Source organism: Pongo pygmaeus, chromosome 12 (assembly GCF_028885625.2).
Source record: "Pongo pygmaeus isolate AG05252 chromosome 12, NHGRI_mPonPyg2-v2.0_pri, whole genome shotgun sequence".
Classification (NCBI taxonomy): domain Eukaryota; kingdom Metazoa; phylum Chordata; class Mammalia; order Primates; family Hominidae; genus Pongo; species Pongo pygmaeus.
In genome coordinates this window covers 105,404,251-105,425,262 of record NC_072385.2, presented here as the reverse complement: position 1 = coordinate 105,425,262, position 21,012 = coordinate 105,404,251, and the positions used below count along the sequence as shown (strand labels likewise).

General features: G+C 44.3%; 1 protein-coding gene across 1 annotated transcript in view; it reads left to right on the top strand.

Moving 5' to 3' along the window:
- Positions 1 to 11,270: 11,270 nt before the first annotated feature.
- Positions 11,271 to 21,012, top strand: part of PLB1 (phospholipase B1) — a 119,144-nt gene continuing 109,402 nt past the window's right edge. The window contains exons 1-6 of the mRNA XM_054476049.2: positions 11,271 to 11,320; positions 11,831 to 11,871; positions 12,464 to 12,507; positions 15,875 to 15,965; positions 16,284 to 16,335; positions 18,640 to 18,726. Coding sequence (XP_054332024.1) covers positions 11,282 to 11,320; positions 11,831 to 11,871; positions 12,464 to 12,507; positions 15,875 to 15,965; positions 16,284 to 16,335; positions 18,640 to 18,726 — 354 coding nt within the window. The 5' untranslated portion in view covers positions 11,271 to 11,281. The remainder of the gene's footprint in view (positions 11,321 to 11,830; positions 11,872 to 12,463; positions 12,508 to 15,874; positions 15,966 to 16,283; positions 16,336 to 18,639; positions 18,727 to 21,012) is intronic.

Below are 21,012 nucleotides of genomic sequence, written 5' to 3'. Positions count from 1 at the left end.
CGAACTCAGTGTTTTCCCCCAGTTCCATTAAACTGCCTGAAGCTCTGTGCAGTATCTTAGCCTCTCGGCTGCTGATTTCTGTTGCTCATGATTTGACAAATCCTTCAAGGATAAAACTGGTATCAAATGCTGAGCCCACTCTCTGTACTTATTTTCTCCTTGGGGTCCTGACTTTTCAAATTCTTGCTACTTTTATAATTTTGAACAGACACTCGCACGCAGGCACACACACACACACCACACAGAGAGTGTGGGAGTGCCTAACAGAATGCGAGAGTGCAGCAGAAAAAATAAAAGACCTAGAAGATTCCATTACAGTTTTAGGAAAAGATGTGGGGCTCCACCTGTTGTCTTCAGAAACATCCTCTTTTGAGCCCCATTAAAATCTTTGAATTCCGGAGTCAGCAGTAAACTCTGGACCCAGCCCCAACCCTCTAAACAACATTTAAAACTCTTGCTGCTATAAAATTATACTAATAATGCCATCTATTTCCCTGGATTGTTTTGATAATCAAATGAGAGCATCTTTCATTATAATTAACGTATTTCAACATATACTTTGTACAGGCACTGGGTTAGATCTTCTGCTTATTTAATTCATTTTTTAAAACTGTACAATAGAGTGCTGAGTATATTAGCTGTCATAAAATTTGTTTTAGAATGCTACTATTTAAAGAAGGGGTCCAAAAGCTTTTGAGGAGTGGTTTTCTTTTAATTAAAAAATTGTTGTTCCAGCACCATTTGTTGAAAAGACTGTCTCTTTTCTGTAATATTGCCTTTGCTCCTTAGTTAAAGATCTGTTGACTCTATTTATATGGGTTTATTTCTGGGCTCTGTATTCTGTCTCATTGATCTAGTTGTTTATTCTTTTGCCAGTCACATTGTCTTGATCACAGTAGCTTTATCTTCAATCCTGGAGTCAGATAGTATCAGTCTTCTAACTTTGTTCTTCTTCAATATTGTGTTGGCTCTTCTAGGTCGTTTCCCTCTTAATATAAATTTTAGAATCAGTTTCTTGATATCCACAAAGGTTTCTACATTTTTTAATGGTTCCAAAAAAATAAAAAGAATATTTTGTGATGCATGAAAATTATATGGAATTCAAACTTCAGTCACTATAAATAAATTTAATTCATTTACCTATTGTCAGTGGCTGCTTTCACACTATAGCAGCAGAGTTGAGTAGTTTCAATAGAGACCATATGGTGAGTAAAATCTAAAATATTGACTATCTGGCCCTATACAGAAAAAGTCTGCTGGCCCTGGTCTAGACCTTGGGCATGTGGCTTACACTTAGCTTCTTGGTTACAAGCATGGCTCATGGAGTCAGATGAGCCAGACTGCCTGTTTTCAAACACCACCATCACCATTTGCTAACAATGTCATCTTTTTCTATTTTTATTTTTTTATTTTCTTAGAGACAGGTTCTCATTATGTTGCCCAGGCTGGTCTCAAATTCCTGAGATCAAGCAATCATTCCATCTCCACTTCCCAAAGTGCTGGGATTACAGGCATGAGCCACCATGCCTTGCCACCTTTAAAAGGCCATTTAACCTTTTGGGGCCTCAGTTTTCTGTCTGTAAAGTGGGGATGATGATATTTATCTCATAAAGTTGTCATGAGGATTAAATGAATTAGTTCACATAAGTGCTTAGAACAGTGCCTGGCACATAGAAGCTGTATTTGTGTTGGCTACCATTTACATTTTTATCCTGGCTTAGAAAGAAAATTACCAAAATAGTCTCAAATCTCTGCCCTGCTAACTCCTCTATTCCACTCCCCCTGGAGTGATGATCACCTTAAAATCATCTCTTCAGAGACTGGTCACAGCTCTCTGTTGCTCATGGACTAGCCTGGCATTTGTGGCTCCCCAGCCCAGCTACCATCTGTCTGTGCAGCCTCATCCCCCCTGCCCACCATTTCCCTGGCCTCCAGTTACAAACCCCTATGCCAGCCTTTTCCAGCACTTTGTGCTTGTCCACACCCCATGCCTTCCCGTCATGTGGCCCTTTCTGCCCAGAAAGCTTGCTTCTGGGAATTTCAAAGGAATCGCTGCGATCTGGAGGTGGATTCCAGTCATCATTCCTTGTGCAAGCTCTAATGTGGAAATCAGTGCCCGATCTCACAGTGGGCATAAAATGGAAATATACTGTTGTTCCTCATGAAACTCTAGATAAATTATTTTCAGGGTCGAAAAGTAAAGCTGCAGAAGAAGGCTGTGGTGGAAAAGAAATCAAGCCCTCTCGCCCAAGTCAGGCTTCCTTTTGGCATTGCTAATGTTGTTTGGGGGTTCTTGTATCGCATGCACTTATAAGGAGGATGTACCCTGGGCAGGCATTGGGTGGGGAGAAGTCAGAGGAAGTAAGGTACCCTGACCTCTGATTAAATCTCAGTATCATTAATGTATCATGTAGCTATTGAAATAAACATCAAAATTATGTAACAACATTTAAAATGCTTATGATACGTCAAAGGAAGTTTGCAGGATACAAATTTGCATGCATACAGATTATAACTGAATAAAACATGTGCCTGATTATGGTCATGAAAAAATGAACAAACGAAATCACTTTTGATTGTAAGAGGCATAGCATTGTGGGTGTTTTTTTCCGCTTTTTAAATTTAGGGTGCTGTTAATTTAAAAATACTATAATTTGTGTAGATAAAAAACATGGAAAAACTTATCTACGTGTACACTTAAAATGAATTTAATTTATTGTAAGTCAATTATACTTTTAAAAAGTAAAAAATAATAAATGTTTTTAAAGACTGACCAAAAGTAAGCTGGGACAAGGACAGTGTCTTTGCCATCTCCCTACCTGCCTTTTCTTCCCCTTACTCCTCACGTTCAGCAAGACCCCTTGATACAGCCCCTGTCCAGGTACTTAGTACAGTCATGGCTGCTAGGAATCCTGTGATTAGCTCTTCTCCTAAGATCACATTACCCTTCAAACTATTTTATAATGTCCTTTGCCTTCCCTGCTTTGTCTTGGATCTGCAACAACAGTAACTGTTTGTCTGACATTACCTTCTTTGTGGGTTCTGCCCTTTGCCAAGGAGCCCAAAAAGCAATCTGTGATAATGTGCTTGTGCATGATATAAGGTTATTGCTGACCCCTCCCAGATAACACTTTTGCTTTTTAACCTGGGGATTCTGCCCTAATGGGTTGTGTTAATGGAAGCACAGTGTCCCACACAATGGAGGGGATAGCTGGACAAATAGAATCTGGTCTTCCCAAACACAGCGGACATTACTGAGCTGGGCACATAGATATGGCTGGGAGGAAGGGCATGAAAGCTACAAATTTGGGTGGGAGTTAATTCCAGCTAAATAACTTGAACTATTTCTGCTTTCTTTCAGGGACCCCTCAGATCCATACCTCTCCTAGAAAGAATACATTGGAAGGGCAGCTATGGCCAGAGGTAAGGGCTTTGCCTCGTGAGAGGTGCGTATGTGTGGAGGGGAGAGGGAGGATTTTCCTTGTAGTGGGTAAACCCAAGTTTTGGTGCAAGTTGACAGGCCCCTTCCTGAGGCCTTGAGGGAATGGGCTGGATGAACTGCTTCCCCCATGGACAGCCGGGCTGTCCGGCAGAGTGTGTGTCCTGGAATTTGGAGCTCATCATCCCTGCAGACTGAACGGGCGGTTCCCAGAAGTGTCCAGAAGGAGTTATAAATGGGCTTGTTATCTCCGTGAACCTTGAAGCAGATGTTGGGAGTTATCTGAAGGAATCTGGGTGAGGTCTTCCCAGAACATCCATAAGATAAGAGCTGAGAGTAAATGCTGTGGTTTCTTACTATAATCAGTACTTCAAGAGAAACTGTGTCTTCTTGTGATGTGAGATGTCTTCAATCACCTCATTTACTGCATGTTTTTCCCTATTGGAGTATTTCCCCCCTTCCACTCTCAATTTTTGGGGGAAAAGACACAATCTCCCTTCCCAGAGCCTTCCATGGTATTCACAAAAGCAGAAGCTGCCCCGGACTCAGTACCAGCAACTGAGGAGGTCCAAGTGGTCTTGAGGACCTGAGTACTAGTCACCAAGTCCTTCCTCCAGGCTCAGGACACTCTGGTAGGGGGGACATGAGAGTCTCTCAGTTTCAAGTGTACCCAGTTTTTGGCAACAAATAAACATAATGCCTCATATACTTAATTTTGTATAAGTTATCAAATTAAAAGATGGAAAGTAGGTAAATATAGCATGGAATATAAAATAAATATAGCATGCGATTGATTATTTTTTCTTGTTTTAGTCAAGGTATCTTGAGTCTTAATTACTTCTTTTCCTGAGTCTTAATTACTTCTTTTCACTGGTAAATATACACAAAAGTTATCATTTTAACCATGTTTGAGTGCACAATTCAGTAGCATTAAGTACTTTACATTACTGTGCAACCATCACTGCCATCCATTTCTAGAACTTTCTCTTTTTTTTTTTTTTTTTTTGAGAGAGAGTCTTGCTCTGTTTGTTGCCCAGGCTGCAGGGCAGTGGCATGATCTCAGCTCACGGCAGCCTTCGCCTCCCGGGTTCAAGTGATTCTCGTGCCTCAGCCTCCCAAGTAACTGGGATTACAGGCACATGCCACCACTAATTTCTGTATTTTTGTATTTTGTATTTTTAGTAGAGATAAGATTTCGCCATGTTAGCCAGGCTGGTCTCAAACTCCTGATCTCAAGTGACCCTCCTACCTCAGCCTGCCAAACTGTTGGGATTATAGGCATGAGCCACCGTGCCAGCCCCATTTCTAGAACTTTCTCATTCTTCTTCATCTTTCTTCCCTCTCTACTCCACTGTTCTGAGGCATTCTTGCCACCTGTTAAAGTCATTGTCAATAGACTTATGTCCGCTTTTACCAGATGAACCGGGTATGGGGTTAGGAGAAAATGACTATGGGCAATTGTTGTTTCTAGATTTTGAGCCTAGATAGAATGAATACATGATCATTTCTACACCAAATTTTCAGGACCTGCAATATTTCTATGCAAGGCAGTTGATGTTTCTGATGTTCGTTTTCAGTTGCAGACCCTGAAGAATTCTCCATTCCCTTGCAACCCAAATAAATTAGGAGTGAATATGCCTTCCAAATCAGGTATGTGACCCTTGGCCATGAGCAGGAAAAGCCTGGCGTCTTCTCTCTGAAGTGGCCAGCAGAGGCTCTAACCCTGTTCCTCTTGGACCTGTTGCCCCTTCGAGTCCTCCTCTTCCTTATCCTCAGTCCCTCAGTGTGACAGATGATTTCCCAGTCATCTGTCATATTTCCACAGTGGCGTGCTTGGATGAGGGTAATCTCCAGGATCTTGCCTTCCTGTGGGTGGATGGTGTTGTGGGAACTGTGAGTTAGAGCTTGGCCACTCATGTGGCTTCCCCATTCTTGTAATGTAGCACAATGGCAGCTCTGGACCTTTTTCCCCACAATGGGCTGGGTTTGTCTAATGACCCGGATGCTACGAATTCTCTTGAGTGGGCCTTCTTCCCTGACTTTCTCATATTGAGAGGCTGCATTGCAGACTAGACCGTATTTAATAGATTTATGTTTGTACTATTCTGACTTGACTGGGGTTTCCAGTTAAGCATGCTATTCTTACTGTTATATAAGGACTTTAGGTTGAAAAAGAAATCGATGCACTTTTAAGGAAATGTCTTCTTTAGGTGGCTTACATGTAAATGATCCATAACATGACCAGGGAGTATGATCAGTGATTTCTAGGGAGACTTCGTTGCTAAAAATGCCAATGACTCAAGTGGGTCCAGGAGACCTGCTTGTGTGGCATTTGCATACGGCTTGCATCTGGTGTGGATATGTGTTCACAGGCTTTGAATGCTATTCTCTGGCAATCTTCAAGCTAAAGTGATCCTTTTGGTAACCAGTTGGTTTTAATCTTAATGTGTTGTCCTCTCATTCATGGTGGCCCAGAAATGCAGGACTATGGGACAGAAGGAAGTGAGAGGCAGAATGGGGTCCAGGTAAGGGGAAAATGAGGGCCATGAGTGACCTTCCATGGGTCACCTGTTTGGACAGCTCAAGTCCAGTTAACAGTGTGGCTCCCAGAGGGGAGCGAGTGTCTTTCTGGCAGGATTCCTAGGGTTCCCAGGCACTGCCTGGTCTTTGGCATTCCACTTCCACGGCCAACAGACTGGACCTCCGCAGCTGTCCAGGGGCTGGGGAATGTGAGTCTCCTCTCTCATACGGTATCCTTGGCCGACATCATGGGGAATGTAGATCTGACTTTCCTATATGGGTTCTTGTCTCCACAGTTCACTCTCTGAAGCCTTCTGATATTAAATTTGTGGCAGCCATTGGCAATCTGGAAATTGTGAGTATTTGAAGTAGCTTGGGGCAGGAGACAGAGTTTGGTACTGATGATCCTCTGAATGGGCTCCTGGTAACTGGGCAGAACGTTTCATTTTGGGAGAGAACATCATGTGAACTAGATAAATCCAGGAGGTTGAATTGTTTTATTTTTATTTTATTTTATTATTTATTTATTTATTTATTTATTTTTTGAGACAGTCTCACTCTGTCACCCAGGCTGGAGTGTAATGGCGCAACCTTGGCTGACCACAACCTCTGTCTCCCGGGTTCAAGTGATTCTCCTGCCTCAGCCTCCCGAGTAGCTGGGATTACAGGCATGCGCCACCATGCCTGGCTAGTTTTGTATTTTTAGTAGAGACGGGGTTTCTCCATGTTGGTCAGGCTGGTCTAAAACTCCCGACCTCAGGTAATCTGCCTGCCTTGGCCTCCCAAAGTGCTGGGATTACACATGTGAGCCACTGTGCCCAGCCGAATCTTTTTATTTTTATTTTTAAATCAAATGAATGCCTCTCTTTACATCAAGGTGAGGAAACTTTTGGAGTTTCCCATTAATAAATTAAATCCAGTAATACATTAAATCAAAGATCACACAGAATTTTAAAAGTAATCTTTAAAATTTTTTAAGATAAATTTTCTTACCTGCTTTGTAAATTTCTAAAAATATGCCGATCTTTGTAAATAACTTTTTAAATTTTGTTTGCAATTGTGGTAAATACATAGAACACAAAATTTACCATCTGTAAGTGTATAGTTCACTAGTGTTAAATATATTCACGTTATTGTGCAACTGATCTCCAGAACTTTTTCATTTAGCAAAACTGAAACACTCTACCCATGAAATAACATCTCATTCTCCTCTTCTCACAGCCCCTGGCAACTACCATTCTACTTTCCCTCTCTGTTTTGGCAGCTCTAGGTACCTCATATAAGTGAAATTGGCCAGGTGTGGTGGCTCACACCTGTAATCCCAGCACTTTGGGAGGCTGAAGTGGGAAGATCACTTGAGGTCAGGAGTTTGGGAACAGCCTGGCCAACATGGTGAAACCCCATCTTTACTAAAAATACAAACAAATTAGCTGGGCATGGTGGTGGGCACCTGTAATCCCAGCTACTCAGGAGGCTGAGGCAGGAGAATCACTTGAACCCAGGAGGCAGAGGTTGCAGCGAGCTGAGATCATGCCATTGCACTCCAGCCTGGGCAACAAGAGCAAAACTCCATCTTAAAAAAACAAAAACAAAAAAGAAATCATACACTTAATGTTTCATATAAGTGAAATCATACAGTATTTGTCTTTTTGTGACTGACTTCACTTAGCATAATGTCCTCAGGGTTCATCCATATGCCAGATTTCCCTTCCTTTCTTCAGGATGAATGCTCTTTCCTTGTATATCTATATCAGATTTCATTTATTCATTCACCCGTCAATGGACACTTGGGTTGCCTCCACCTCTTGGCTATTGCAAACAATGCTGCCATGAACTTGGGTGTACAAATATCTGTTCAAGTCCCTGCTTTCATTTCTTTTGGATATATCCGAAACGCAGACCCAGACGTGGGATTGCTGGACCATATAGTAATTCTATTTTTAAAACTCTTTGAGAAATCACCACACTATTTTCCATAGTGACTGCACTATTTTACATTCCCACCAACAGTGCACAAGCGTTCTAATTTCTCCACATCCTCACCAATGCCTGTTTTCTGGGGTTGGTTGGTTGTGGTTGGTTGGTTTTTAATAGTAGGCATCCTAATGGGTATGAGGTGATGTCTCATGGTGGTTTTGATTTGCATTTCCCTGATGATTAGTATGTTGAGCATCTTTTCATATGCTTGTTAATAAATTCTAAGTGGTATATTTTATATGGTCAAATAAGAGAGAAAGAAAGAAAAAGACAAAAAGAGAAAGGGACGAACAGAGAAAGAGGGATCTGGAGAGAAGAAGGTTGGAGAGCAAAGGAGAATGTCAGCATTTCCCCACAGCCCCTCTCCTGGTCTTAGCAAAGCTCCACAGCCTTGCTGCCCCCAATCTCAGCAGCCCCAGCTGGATAGAACACTTCCTTATCAGTCTCCAGCCTGTCCAGAGCCCTACTGCACCTCCCATGCCTGAACCAGGATACTCTCCTTGCTCCCCCAGAGTCTCCCTCCCCACTCTACCTCCCATGATTCCTTCCCAGAATCCTCCCCCATCCCTGCAGCAGCCTGCACTCCCTGCAACCTCAGCCCCTTCCTCTTGCAGCTGCAAGCCCCAGCCCACCACTCCATGCACAATGCCAGTCCACTCAATGTCCCAGAGACCCTGGACCCGTCTTCTACCTGCTCCTCGTCTCAAATAACCAGTTTCTACCTCTCTGGAACTTGGCTTGGACTCCCTGCCTAGACAGTGTTGGCCTTACCACATTTATCAATGCCACCTCTGCTTGAGCACTGGATGAAGCTGGCCAGACCCAGAACTTTACCCTGATCACAATTGTAAATGGGGGAAATGGGTATAACAGAAAGAAGGGTGAGGAGATGGTGGTGTGTAGAGGTATAGATTGAACCTTAGGAAACCAACCTTAGGCCCACTGAAAGCAGGCAGAGCTCCCCACCTGCGTTCTCTCTTATTGATGCTGATGGTTTTTAAATTGCACTTGTGACTGTGGTATTGGTCAGGGTGAGGGTGGAGGGTTACCCGTGATAAGAGAGGTGAAATTGGATGGAAATAAGTGAGAAAAGAGGTTTCGTGTCCCAGATAGCAGGCTGACTTTGCTACACCTGTGTGTCTGTGCACACCGATATTTACATCCCAGAGCCCAGGATGTGGGACACACTTGCTGCAGGACTCTTGGGTCCTTCTGCCTGGGGCGGGGAAATCTCCGCCCAGCATCGGTCTCTAACTTTAAGCCCATCAGCGACTTGCACTCATTGGTCTCATCTTGGAAAGAGCTCTTTGTTCATGAATTATTCAGGGCTGACAGTTCCTGCTGTCGCTCGTCTCCCCCTTCTCGGGAACACGACTCCATCAGGATGACCTCCCAGCCCCAAGATCATTGTCTGTGCACCGACAGGTACCTGTATCTTCAGGATAAAAACCTGAAAGCACAATTACTTGCAAGCCTTCTTCCGCTGTCTGTCCTAAGAGAGAGAGGGCCACCATGAACTTACCTGGGGTGTGTATTTTAAAAGCTAGACCAGGGCAAAATAATGGAAGACAGTGAATTTAAAAAGAAAAAAGTCCATAGTGCTGACACCTCTGCCTCGTGCCTGGAGCGTTCTGTAACCAAGGTATAAGCACTTCTTTGGAACTACAACTAGCATTTGTTTAATTGCTATAGACCCCCTTTTCCTTGTAGAACTTCAAAAATCAGTTATGTAAATGTTTGTAGAAGTTCTGCAAATAACACTTGTGACACATGTTCAATATAAGAAAAAACAGATGTATGCACAATAGAAGACCCTATTCACATCTTTTATTCCTCTACCTCAACAAACATACACACATGTGCACACATATATATACATTCTCATTCATTCTCCAATGTATAGCAATACATAGGGAAACAGGGTGTATATATAAAACCTAAATAGGATCATACTGCAATATCCTATCTGTGAGGTTTTTTTTTTTTTTTTCTAAGTGTCATAGATATTTTTCCTTGCCAAGGAGGTTACAGTTCACTCTATCAAATTCCTTGAGGGTAGAGCCTGTGTCTTACTTAGCTTTGCAGCCCCACGGTCACAGTATCTGCCATAAGGCAGGCATTCAGCAAGCAGAGAGTGTGAAGGGAAAGTGGCTGGGAGTGGGCACAATGGGGATGTGGAGTTTGCTGGGTTAGCTGCAGCCTCTCCTCTCTGTGGCTGCCCTCTGAGCCCTTCCCCCATCCCCCTTTCCTGGCCTCGTTCCTCTTATTCTCTCCTCTTTCCTCCCAACTTCTCTCTTTACCACCCTCTCCTCCAATCAAGTTCATTTGGCGGGGAGGGGTGATCTATCAATTAATTACCAGAAGCAAATTGATGGTCCTAAGTGACGCTTTGTCTTTAATTGAATCAGCTGCCAACATTGAAATCAGACTTCAAGTAAGTGTTCACATTTCCAGCTCCTCTTGAAAAATGACTGTGGGGGGTACCCCCTTTGCTTGGGCCCAGGCTGTCCAATTTGCCACAGCCCCAGGAGGCCTGCTCCCCTCATTATCTAGCCTGTCGGGTGTCTTTTTAAATAATCCCTGACTTGCATCTTAGTGTGATTTTTGTTTGTCTCCCTGGGAGATTTAGCTTCTGTCTCTTATTGAGGAGCAAAGGACGCTGTCTCCAATTAGTGAGATTTCCCAGTCAGCCTGTCCTACCTGGAGAGCTGCAGAGACGTGACCCAGGTCTATAGGCGGGTGCTCGTTGTGGCTGGGTGGTCAGGACAGATGGGCCCTTTAAAGGGGAAATGGTGCAGGCTGGAGTAGGTGATGCAGTGTAGCTGTCTGCCTGTCACCACCACACCCGGAGATACTGTCTTCTAGGAATTTTGAGAGAGAAAATTCACATCAGAAACTGAAAATAATACAACCAAGGAGAGCTAAGATTTGCTGAGTATTTTATATGTCCTGGGCACAATTCCAAGTTTTCTGGGAGCTTGCAAAAGGACGTGATTCCCAGGCAAGTTACCGTGGTCTCAAGTCTAGTCCTAGACTTAGGAACTTCAGCAGAGAGCTCAAGTGCTGTGTTGCCCAGCATTTTACCAAGGGGGAAATCAGAAACTTATCTTGTTCATTCCAAAAATATGGATTCAACATATATTTGTTGAATACTTATAACATGCCCAGGCACTGTTCTAGGTCCAAGGAACATAGTCAAGTACAAAATGGACACATTCCTGCCTTCATGCCTCTTATGTCTAGTAGGGGGGAGAGTTAAATACATTCTAGATTTTGGAGGGTCATAATAGAACAATCCTTTGTTTCTATGGAGAAAGTTAATGACTTTAGGGGGCATTGAAATCTATGTGGAGGAAAACATCCCACACCTTCTATCGCTCCAAGGTCTGACAAACATGCTGCAGAGGAAGTCAAGAATTTTTCCTCCCTGCAGAAGGAGGCTTCATCTTTCTCCTTAGGCTCTCTCTCTCTTTTCTTTTTTTCTTTTTTTTGAGACAGGGTCTCATTCTATGGCCCAGGCTGGAGTGCAGTGGCACCATCTTGGCTCGCTGCAACCTCTGCCTCCTGGGTTCAAGCGATTCTCCTGCCTCAGCCTCCCAAGTAGCTGGGATTACAGGCATGTGCCACCACACCTGGCTAATTTTTGCATTTTTTAATAGAGATGGGGTTTTGTCATATTGGCCAGGCTGGTCTTGAACTCCTGATCTCACGTGATCCTCCTTGTGCTCAGCCTCCCAAAGTGCTGGGATTACAGGTGTGAGCCACCGAGCCTGGGTTTGTAGGTTCCCTCTTACTGGCAGGAGGGAGGGAGTTCTGACAGGCAGCTTGCGGTCTAACTAGAAGAGGCTCTGCTGCCTCCCCTGGCTGGGTGTTAACACTGAGTATCTATTCCAGCCTCCAGACCCAGGGATGGGCGATCCGGAGAAGCAAGAATGGTAACTATCCTGAAAACACAGAAAACAGAAAGGAGCCCGGAGATGCTCCCATCTAATCTTCTTGCCTTATTGATGGGAAAGACTGGAGGTCAGGGAGGCTCAGTGCCTTGCTCAAGGCTACCCTCTGAGAAGGTGGCAGAGAAGCTCCCAGAACCCAGCCTCCTGCCTCCTCGTCAAACCCTTCCTCTGCCTGAGAACCCCGGTGGTCCTTGGGGTGAATGAGGAGAAGTGGGAAAGGCTAATAGAGGGAGTTCTTGTTTCTCCCCACAAGCTCTCCTTGCTCTGCTCTTGGCGAACCATGCAGGGCTGGGGCCAGGCTCAGTCTCATTCTACCCTGGGGTCAGCTTCCCCTTCCAGCTTTGGGCCAGATGAGAGCGGGTTGGAGGAGCGGAGGGGGGTCCAGAGAGAGCTGTTTTCCCCATTTTGGCTACTCCATGGCCACTTGAGGTATGCCTATAACCCCTGGGAGGATAATCCCAGAACCAGAGCAAGGCTAGGCCAAAGACTACTATGAAATAGACCACAGCCACGGGGAAGGGCTATTGGCAGGTGACAAATGCAGCCTGACACTCATGCCTGCTTCTACCTGCAGGACTGAAGAAAGGCCACAGCAGGTGTGCATGGGAGTGATGACAGGTGAGTTCTGGTTTTCACAGCCAGATTTCAGAGTGTCCCTCTCCCTCCCAACACAGCAGCATCCTCTCTAATAAAGAGAATGGACTCCACCAGCCACTTTATCACTGGAGCCCAGGAGGTAGGGGACGGTGTTCTGAGAGGACAGATAAGGAAGCCAGGATATGAAAAATCACAAACCCTGAATGGGGGTGTGCGAAATGTATCCAGGGTCTCTGGGCAAACAGAAGCCAGTGGGCATTGGGTTAAGATTGGGGAACCTGGGAGAGGGGTTAGGGGCCAGGTGGAATGGGTGTCTGGGCCAGAGTCCTGAGTTTCCTACCCACCCAGACCCAGGGCTAGACTTCATCCAGGGAAAATGCCCGTGGTTCACTCCTCCCACCCAAGTGGAGGACCCAGCCGAATTTTCAGTCTATTTTATCCTGTAATATTGCCCTTGCTTGTAAAATACAAGGCATTAATTGGGTTCAGGCAAATGAAATGAAAAAAATAAAAGTCAACTATAATCCCACTATCTAGAGATAATTATTGTTAGCATTTTGGCCTTTTGATTTACAAATGTGCTTGCAAATATACTAGCATAATTTAGTTTTTTTTAAATGTAATATCAGAGATTCCTTATAATTCTATTAAGTCACCCTGAAGTTAAGTCCCTTAACGGCAGCTGGGTCAGCCTAGCGGGATGTTAGTCTCCTATGCTTGGTGCTCATAAATCAAGAAGAAGGGAAACCACTTTGCCGTCCATATTAGAGCGAGAAGACGTAGATTACAGTGCAAGCGCTCTGCTGAGCTGATGCTCCCCGGGAGTAATGAACAAGTGAGGCAGCTAGTGCCCTGTCAATTCAGCCAGTGAATTGAAAGGAGGGGCTCATGAATTGTTAGGTTCCCTGGAAAGCACAGGAATGAACAGGATGCTGGCCCTGCCTTCAGAACTCATGGTCTAGCAGGGAAGGTTGAGCCTGGCAGTTCAGCCCTCCTCGATCTGATTGACAGGTGAGAGGATGTCGGTGGCCAAAGCGGTAGGCAGGAGGGTCCCCTTGGAGAGAATCAAAGGGTTCTGAAAGGGGAGGCCCATCACCAACTCCGTGGCAGCTGTGCCTAGGCTTGGCTGGCCCTGTTTGTCTTGACGTGGTAGGAAGAAAGAAGCGGCTTGTTTGGGGGGTGTCTGGGAAGACGGGATATAGTTTAGACCCTGAAGCCACAAATGCAGATGCCTCTTTGCCTAATTTCTCAATTCATCTCAATTTTTCCTCCCAATTTGCCCTGTTACAAGTCTGAGTGCTCCTCTCTAAGCAGAGCGGCCAGGAGTCCCAGCTGGCCAGAGGTCCCGCAGAAAGCAGGTGTGAGGGCAGATCTCGCTTCTGAAGCCCTCCGAGGCAGGCGTTACTCCAGCATACCCAATGGGGAAGGAGGGAGGAGCGGAGACCACAGCTGCAAGCTCAGCTGGGTAGCTGAGCCAGCAGGAGGAGCAGGTCTTCCCAGAAGAAAGTACTCTAGGGACATCCAGGCCTGTGCTGTGCAGCATGGGATGGGGCTGGCTTGGGCTCAGCCCACCTGACCATCAATCTCAGAACTTTAGAGGCGTCCTGATCTTTGAGATCTCCAAACGTAGCCATGCCCTCGCCCACCATGGCCATTTTGCGGGTGGCAAAGCCGAGTGTCAGGGAGGTAAATGGACTTTCCTGAGGCTATGTGCTCAGTAAGTGGCACGGTCCCTGTGAACCCAGGTGTCCAGCCCCACAGGCTGTGCCCTTTGTTCTCACCCCACTGCTGCCAGGGAACTTGGAGGCCGTGAGGACAGACCAAGTACACAGCAGACTTAAAACAAAATGACTGGCAAATTTACGTGAAAAGATCCAACGTAATGTTTGATCACAAAGCACTGACACAGGTACCTTTCATTCAGAAAGCAATCTCTTTCAGACCTATCACCAAATATTTGTATTTTGTCATTGATCCTTACAGACTATCTTCAGATGAGGGAGCAAGAGTACCCCTCACCCATGCACACGTTCATGCTGTCCCGATAAACCTGAACCCAGCTCAGAACTTTCCCTGCTTTCCCACTACAGGTGGAAATGGGTTTCTTTGCAAGCCAATCAGGGGTTAGAGAATGAAGTTCATTATTTTGGGTTAAGGATGGGGAAAATGCAATCACACATGAGTTAGGAGGCTGCCCAAGGTTGCAAAGCCAAGTGACCAGTCCCCTGACTTCCAGGCCAGCTCTCCCACCCGCACCCTGCCTGCTGCCTGCTGCCTGCACAGTGTCAGCCTCCTTCACAGGGAGCCCCTTTAAAGCCACCTTCTGGATCCTCCTCCCATGAAGCCCTGAGGCACTTCTGGATGGGACAAAAAGAAAAGGGAGTTGATGGGAGGAGTGGAGGCATCTCCCTCCCATGACACTCTCTCCCCGCTCTGCCCTCTTCCCTCTCAGGAGCAAGACACAACTTAACTGCTCCTGACAGCACTATTTTTAGCGGTCCTCTGGCTGTCAGCTCTGGGACATGTTCTCTGCATGTTCCCTGGAGCTTTCCCACCCTGCTGTCACTCTCAGGAGGAGGGAGGGGGGCTGGAAGGCAGCCCAAGTCCCTGTCCCAGCATCACTTTCTCTAATGAGGCAGTAGCACTTGACAATGAAAAGCCTTGGTGTCCTAGAACTCTGGTTCAAACCCCAGAAACCTCAGTTAGCTGTGAGACCCTGGGCAGCTCGCTTGATTTTTCTCAGTCTCAGTTTCCCTTTCTCTAACTTGGAGATCATATTGCCATGTGTTTGTTACTGAGGATTAAGTGAGATAACGCATGTAAAGTGCTTAGCACTGGGCCTGGCCTAGCACTTCACAGATGTTCATTTTTAGCTCCTTCACTTCCAGAGTCCTGCTCCAGAGGTACAGATAGCCTCACAGAGGCTACAGGGGTGACCTCACAACCCCAGGCAGGGTGTGAGGAAGGACCGTGCCTTGGAATAGGGGCGGCGACCCCGGCAGCTCACCCTAGAGGAAGGGAGTCAGTCTTTTTTTTTGAAACGGGGTCTTGCTCTGTTGCCCAGGCTGGCGTGCAGTGGCACAAACACAGCTCACTGCAGTCTTGACCTCCTGGGCTCAAGCCATCCTCCTGCCTCAGCCACCCAAGTAGCTATGACCACAAGTGAGCACCACCACACCCAGCTAATTTTTGTTTTCATGGAGATAGGGTTTTGCTATGTTGCCCTGACTGGTCTCAAACTCTTGGGCTCAAGTGATCCTCCCGCCTCAGCCTCCCAAGGTACTGAGATTATAGGCATGAGCCACCACTCCCGGCAGTAGGTAGGTCAGTCTTTAGAGGTGACCTTCAGCTGGTGAAGGCCAGGGCCTCAAACCAGTTCTCTCTTTAGTCCTTTCAGACATCATCAGACATTTCAGTCCTTCTGTTCCAATGCCTGTGTGCCACACTGGAAAGAGAGTCATACCCCGTGACGGTGCTGAGTAAGTTCCCTTTCTCTCTCTCTGGGGTTATGTGTTCCTACTGGTCCTCAACATATAGGTAGGAGGATCTGGGGGGCTGGCAAAGTCAAAGAGGCTTAAAAATAGAAGTATTTAAGTCAAAGCCCAAATGCCCCCTCAAGCTGATTTCAGTCTGCCTGATGAGCCTCATTTTGAAAAGCTGGTCAATGCCCACCCTTCAGAAGCCAGGGATGGGTAAAGCTCAGAGACTGGCATCTGAGCTATGACAAGGGGCAAGCTTCCAGCTCTTGACAAAATAGCATTTAGCTGATTTTTCTCTGTTTCCCTCCCTCTGCACAGAGACTTGTGGATTCAGGCTCAAGAACTGGTGAGAAACATGAAAGAGAACCCGGTAAGCATCCATCCAGCTCTGGCATGGCTGGGCTGCCTGGCTTTGCTGCAAGGCGGGCAGACCAAAGTGATGATGGCCCTGGTACCATTTTACCATGAACTTGGCAACTAGTGTGGCCTGGGTTCTTTAAAAAATGTCTTTGCCATTCTCTGGTGGTCATTAAAGGAAAGGACCAATTCTTTTTTGTTGTTGTTAATTTTTATAGATTTATTTATTTATTTATTTTGAGACCAGTTATGAGACTGGCTAATTTTTGGTAGAGACGGGGTTTTGCCATGTTGCCCAGGCTGGTCTCAAACTCCTGGGCTCAAGCAATCTGCCCGCCTCGGCCTCCTAAACTGCTGAAATTGCAGGATGAGTCATAATGCTCAGCCAAAAGGACCCATCCTCTTCAGAATGGTTTTCCGTGTGGTCCTGCTGAAAGTCAACAGATGGACTAAATGACTTCTCCCAAAGGGAGGTGGTGGAGAGCTTCAGTTCCAGGTGAGACTGGTTTGAGTTTGAATCTTGAATTCTCCATCTATTAGCTATATGATGTTGGGTAAGGCACTTACCTCCCTAAACCTCAGTTTTTCTTTTTATGAAATGGGGTGATAAAAGAGCTGCAGCAAAGGGTTTTGGGAGCATTAAATGAGGTATTGGATATGCCTGGCACAGACTCAATACATAATATAAAAGCCTGTAGCTTGCATTGTTATTGTAGTGGCAATTGCTGTTATTAATAATTACCATATTAATTTTAGTTATGAGTGTGGAGGCCTCTGTCACATACATGCTGGGTGCCTTGGTGCCACTCTCCTAACAGTTCGTATACTATTTACTCGATAACCTATATAAGTTTGTAATAAGCATCCTTCGATCTTTTGTGCTGCCCTTATGGGCAAGTATCAAACCGAGGCAAGCCTTACTAGCAAACTGTGTCTAACTAAGCACTGAGCCTGGACTGCTGGAACCAAGGGAAGCTGCTGTTTCAGCCAGCCATGCATACATTAAAGAGTTCAGGAAGTGAAGTGAAGGTCATTCTAAGGCATATAAGGACAGGGACTAGAGCAGCAGCTACACCATAAAGTTTGTTTTCCTTGAACGGGAGAATTCCAGAATTTCTGAAATAATGATTATTCTATAAAATAGAGAAGAGATCCTGCGTCTAACCCTGTAATTTTCCAGATGTGGAAACTGAAGTTCCCAGAAGTCATGTGACCTGTGCAAGTTCAGACAGCTAGTTAGAGCCAAAATCTAAAGTGCCTGCTTCACAGTCCAGTGTTCCTCAACTACATCGTGCTGCCTCTTAAAAAACCAAAGTTTGTTTTCTGGTTACACAAGAAATGCATGTTCATAACTGAAAAAGTCAGAAAACACAGATGAGCAAAAAGTAAAATCATCCTTAATCCTAATAACCCAAAGATAATTATGGTTAATAACTTGGCGTACATTACCTTCCATATTTTTTCCTAGCATATATATCTTTATATATTTTATAAAACAGGGATGTTACTGGATAAAGATGTTGTTTTTTGTTTTGTTTTGTTTTGTTTTTTTGAGACAGAGTTTCGCTCTTATTGCCCAGGCTGGAGTGCAATGGTGCGATCTCGGCTCACCGCAACTTCCACCTCCCGGGTTCAAGCGATTGTCCTGCCTTAGCCTCCCAAGTGGCTGGGATTACAGGCATGTGCCACCATGCCCGGCTAATTTTGTATTTTTAATAGAGATGGGGTTTCTCCATGTTGGTCAGGCTGGTCTCGAACTCCCAACCTCAGGTGATCCGCCCAACTCGGCCTCCCAAAGTGCTGGGATTACAGGCGTGAACCACTGCACCCAGCCAGAGATACTTTTTATAACCTCAAACAGATTTTCTCAACAGATTAGTTCCCATGATAATTACATTTTTCAGCATCATTTTAAAAGCTACGTAGTGTTTCATCTCATGAGTATTCCACAGTTTACACAGCAATCCCCTGTTTTGGACATTTATGTTGTTTCCAGTTTTTCCTTCTTATGCATAAGGCTTCATCATTGTAGCTGAATCATTCACGTATCCTTGTTTCCTTAAACTATATTTGGGGAAATGAAATAATTAGATCAAAATGTGTGTCTTTTAATTAAAAAAAAAGTTTTGGATATATTTTGTCAATCCAGAGCAGTTATACCACTTTAAACTCCTGCCATATACTACTATTGAAAAAAATTCATACATGAGTTTTTCAGGGATGGGTGTATGAAATGCAAAGACGTGAAAACAAAGACATAATTTTGGCTCAAGGTCTTACCACAATCTCCTTCTCATGCTCTTGCCCTTTTCTTCAGCAACTTGACTTTCAATTTGACTGGAAGCTCATCAATGTATTCTTCAGTAACGCAAGCCAGTGTTACCTGTGCCCCTCTGCTCAACAGGTAAATGGCAGCCTCGGGGACCAAGGGATTATAGATGCTGGGGTGGAGAGGGAGAACTAAACCTGCCTGATTACCCGATCCCCAGCTGTCAGGATGGGGCTGATGCCACTGATTTTAGAACATGGATGGATGGGTGGATGGATGGATGGATGGATGGGCAGACAGACAGACAGTCACATACTCAAAGAAACATACACTTGAACAGGCGTTTTGTGGGTTTTATTGCTTCAGTTTTTTTATTGTGATAAAATACACATAAACTTGGCCATCTTCATCATTTTAAGTGTACAGTTCAGTGACATTAGATAATTCATAATGTTGTACATATGACATGCATTCATCACTGTCACAAGGAACAGGTGTTTTTTACTTACCATCCCTCATATCAGGAAAAGGAAATAGAGGCATAGATAAGCTGAGTCAACAGTCATTCCGCAACTGAGAAAATTAGCATCCTAGTTGGTTAAAAACTATCTTGCCTCTTAATTCTGATTTCATGTAAGTTCTGAATTTAGGAAATACAGCAAGGTGCATACCATCCTCACCCCTTGGCCCATGAATTCTATTTGTAGTGGGAAAGCTGCTGTTTATTGAAGTAGACTGTATCTTCCAAGTGCTTTGGCTTTTCTGGAAACAGGACATGAAGCATGTGGTCTCATTTATTATTTATGTAGGTGAATATCTATGACTTAAGTCTTTACTGAAGATCATTCAGATTAGGATAAGTTGAAAGTGTAAGGGGTGGTTTAGAAATCTAAGCCATGGTGAAATAAATGGCACCTGGACTCTTCTTCAGGACCCTGAAGACTGGCTGCTACCACGCTGGCCCTGCCACCTGTGGGACCAGCTTGTCCTCTTCGCCACCCTCCAGGCCAGGGCACAGGCATGGTGGAGCTTCTGGAGGTAGTGGTTTCTTTTCTGTGCCCCTCTCCTACAATAGATACTCTTGCCTTCCTTCAAGTGCCCCACACTCCCACTGACTCCAGGCTCACCACCAAAACTCCCCTTCCTTTAGTGATGTCAAGCCTTGGGAGAACATTGATGGAAATCCACCTTCCTGACTAGCTCTCATTGGCTAATATTCCTGTAGCCTTCCTGGGTTTTTAGCATATAGATAATGAAGATTTATTGTTCCAGTTTACCCTCTGTTTTCTCCAGTGCCCAGTGAAATTTACATGCCTCGTTTGTTCTCTGCACAGCCCCCCTTTTTGGTCATTATGCATTACTTCATGAATGTATGCATTCATGCATTGACATGCTCAAGCATTTAGACATTGGTTCATTCCTCTCTATACTCATTAATCCATGACATTAACCCATGCATTTATGCAGTCACACACTGAAGTGTTCAAGCATTTAGACATTGCTGCATTCTTCTATGTATTCACTAATAGAATCATTCATCCATAAGTTATATTCATGTATAAATTCATTTTCTAATTTTACATGCAGACATATGCTATTGTATTTGTGATCAGTTTGTTCATGATAGCATATGATTTTTTAAAATGTATGAATGCATTTATGAATACTTAGACTCATTGATGATTTTTCCATATACTTTGTCTTGTATTTAAACATTCCTACATAAATTCTTGCATGCTTTCATGTATTTATGCCTTCAAGCGTTCTTGAATACATGTTGTATTGTGCACATGTATTCATCTACATATTATTTGTATTTTTAGTTATGCAAGCAATACACAAATATTTTCCTTCTAAAAACTAAAACATCAGTTAAAGCTAAAATATGTATCCTTTTGGCCACCTCCCTAATCCTCTGTCTCTTTTTCTTTGCAAACCTCTTACATATCTGTAAATCCAAGCCTTATTTTGCGTGCTTGTATGCATGAGAGATTTAATATGGTGTTATATTGTGTGTACTACTGAAAAGTTTTTTACACTAACCAAGTGTTGTTGAGATCTAGTCATGTTGATACATATGGAATGAGTTTATTTCTCTTCCATGAGTATTTTGCTGTGTAAATTTACTACATTTTATTTCACCATTTTCCTATACTGATGGCCATGTAGGTATTTCTAGTTTTTCACTATTATAAACAATGCTACAATGAACAGTCTTGCTCATTTACTTGACTATGTGGGAGAGTTTTCCTAGATACAGTGATTTTCAAATTGTGGACTGAAGTACATTAGTTGAGTCAAAAAATCAGTTTAAAGGATTGCAACCAACATTGTAAAAAAAAATAAAGAGAACAGAATAAATTCTAATATCTTGGAGTTCATTGCATGTAGTAAGGTAAGTATTGGTTCATGAGATTTTTG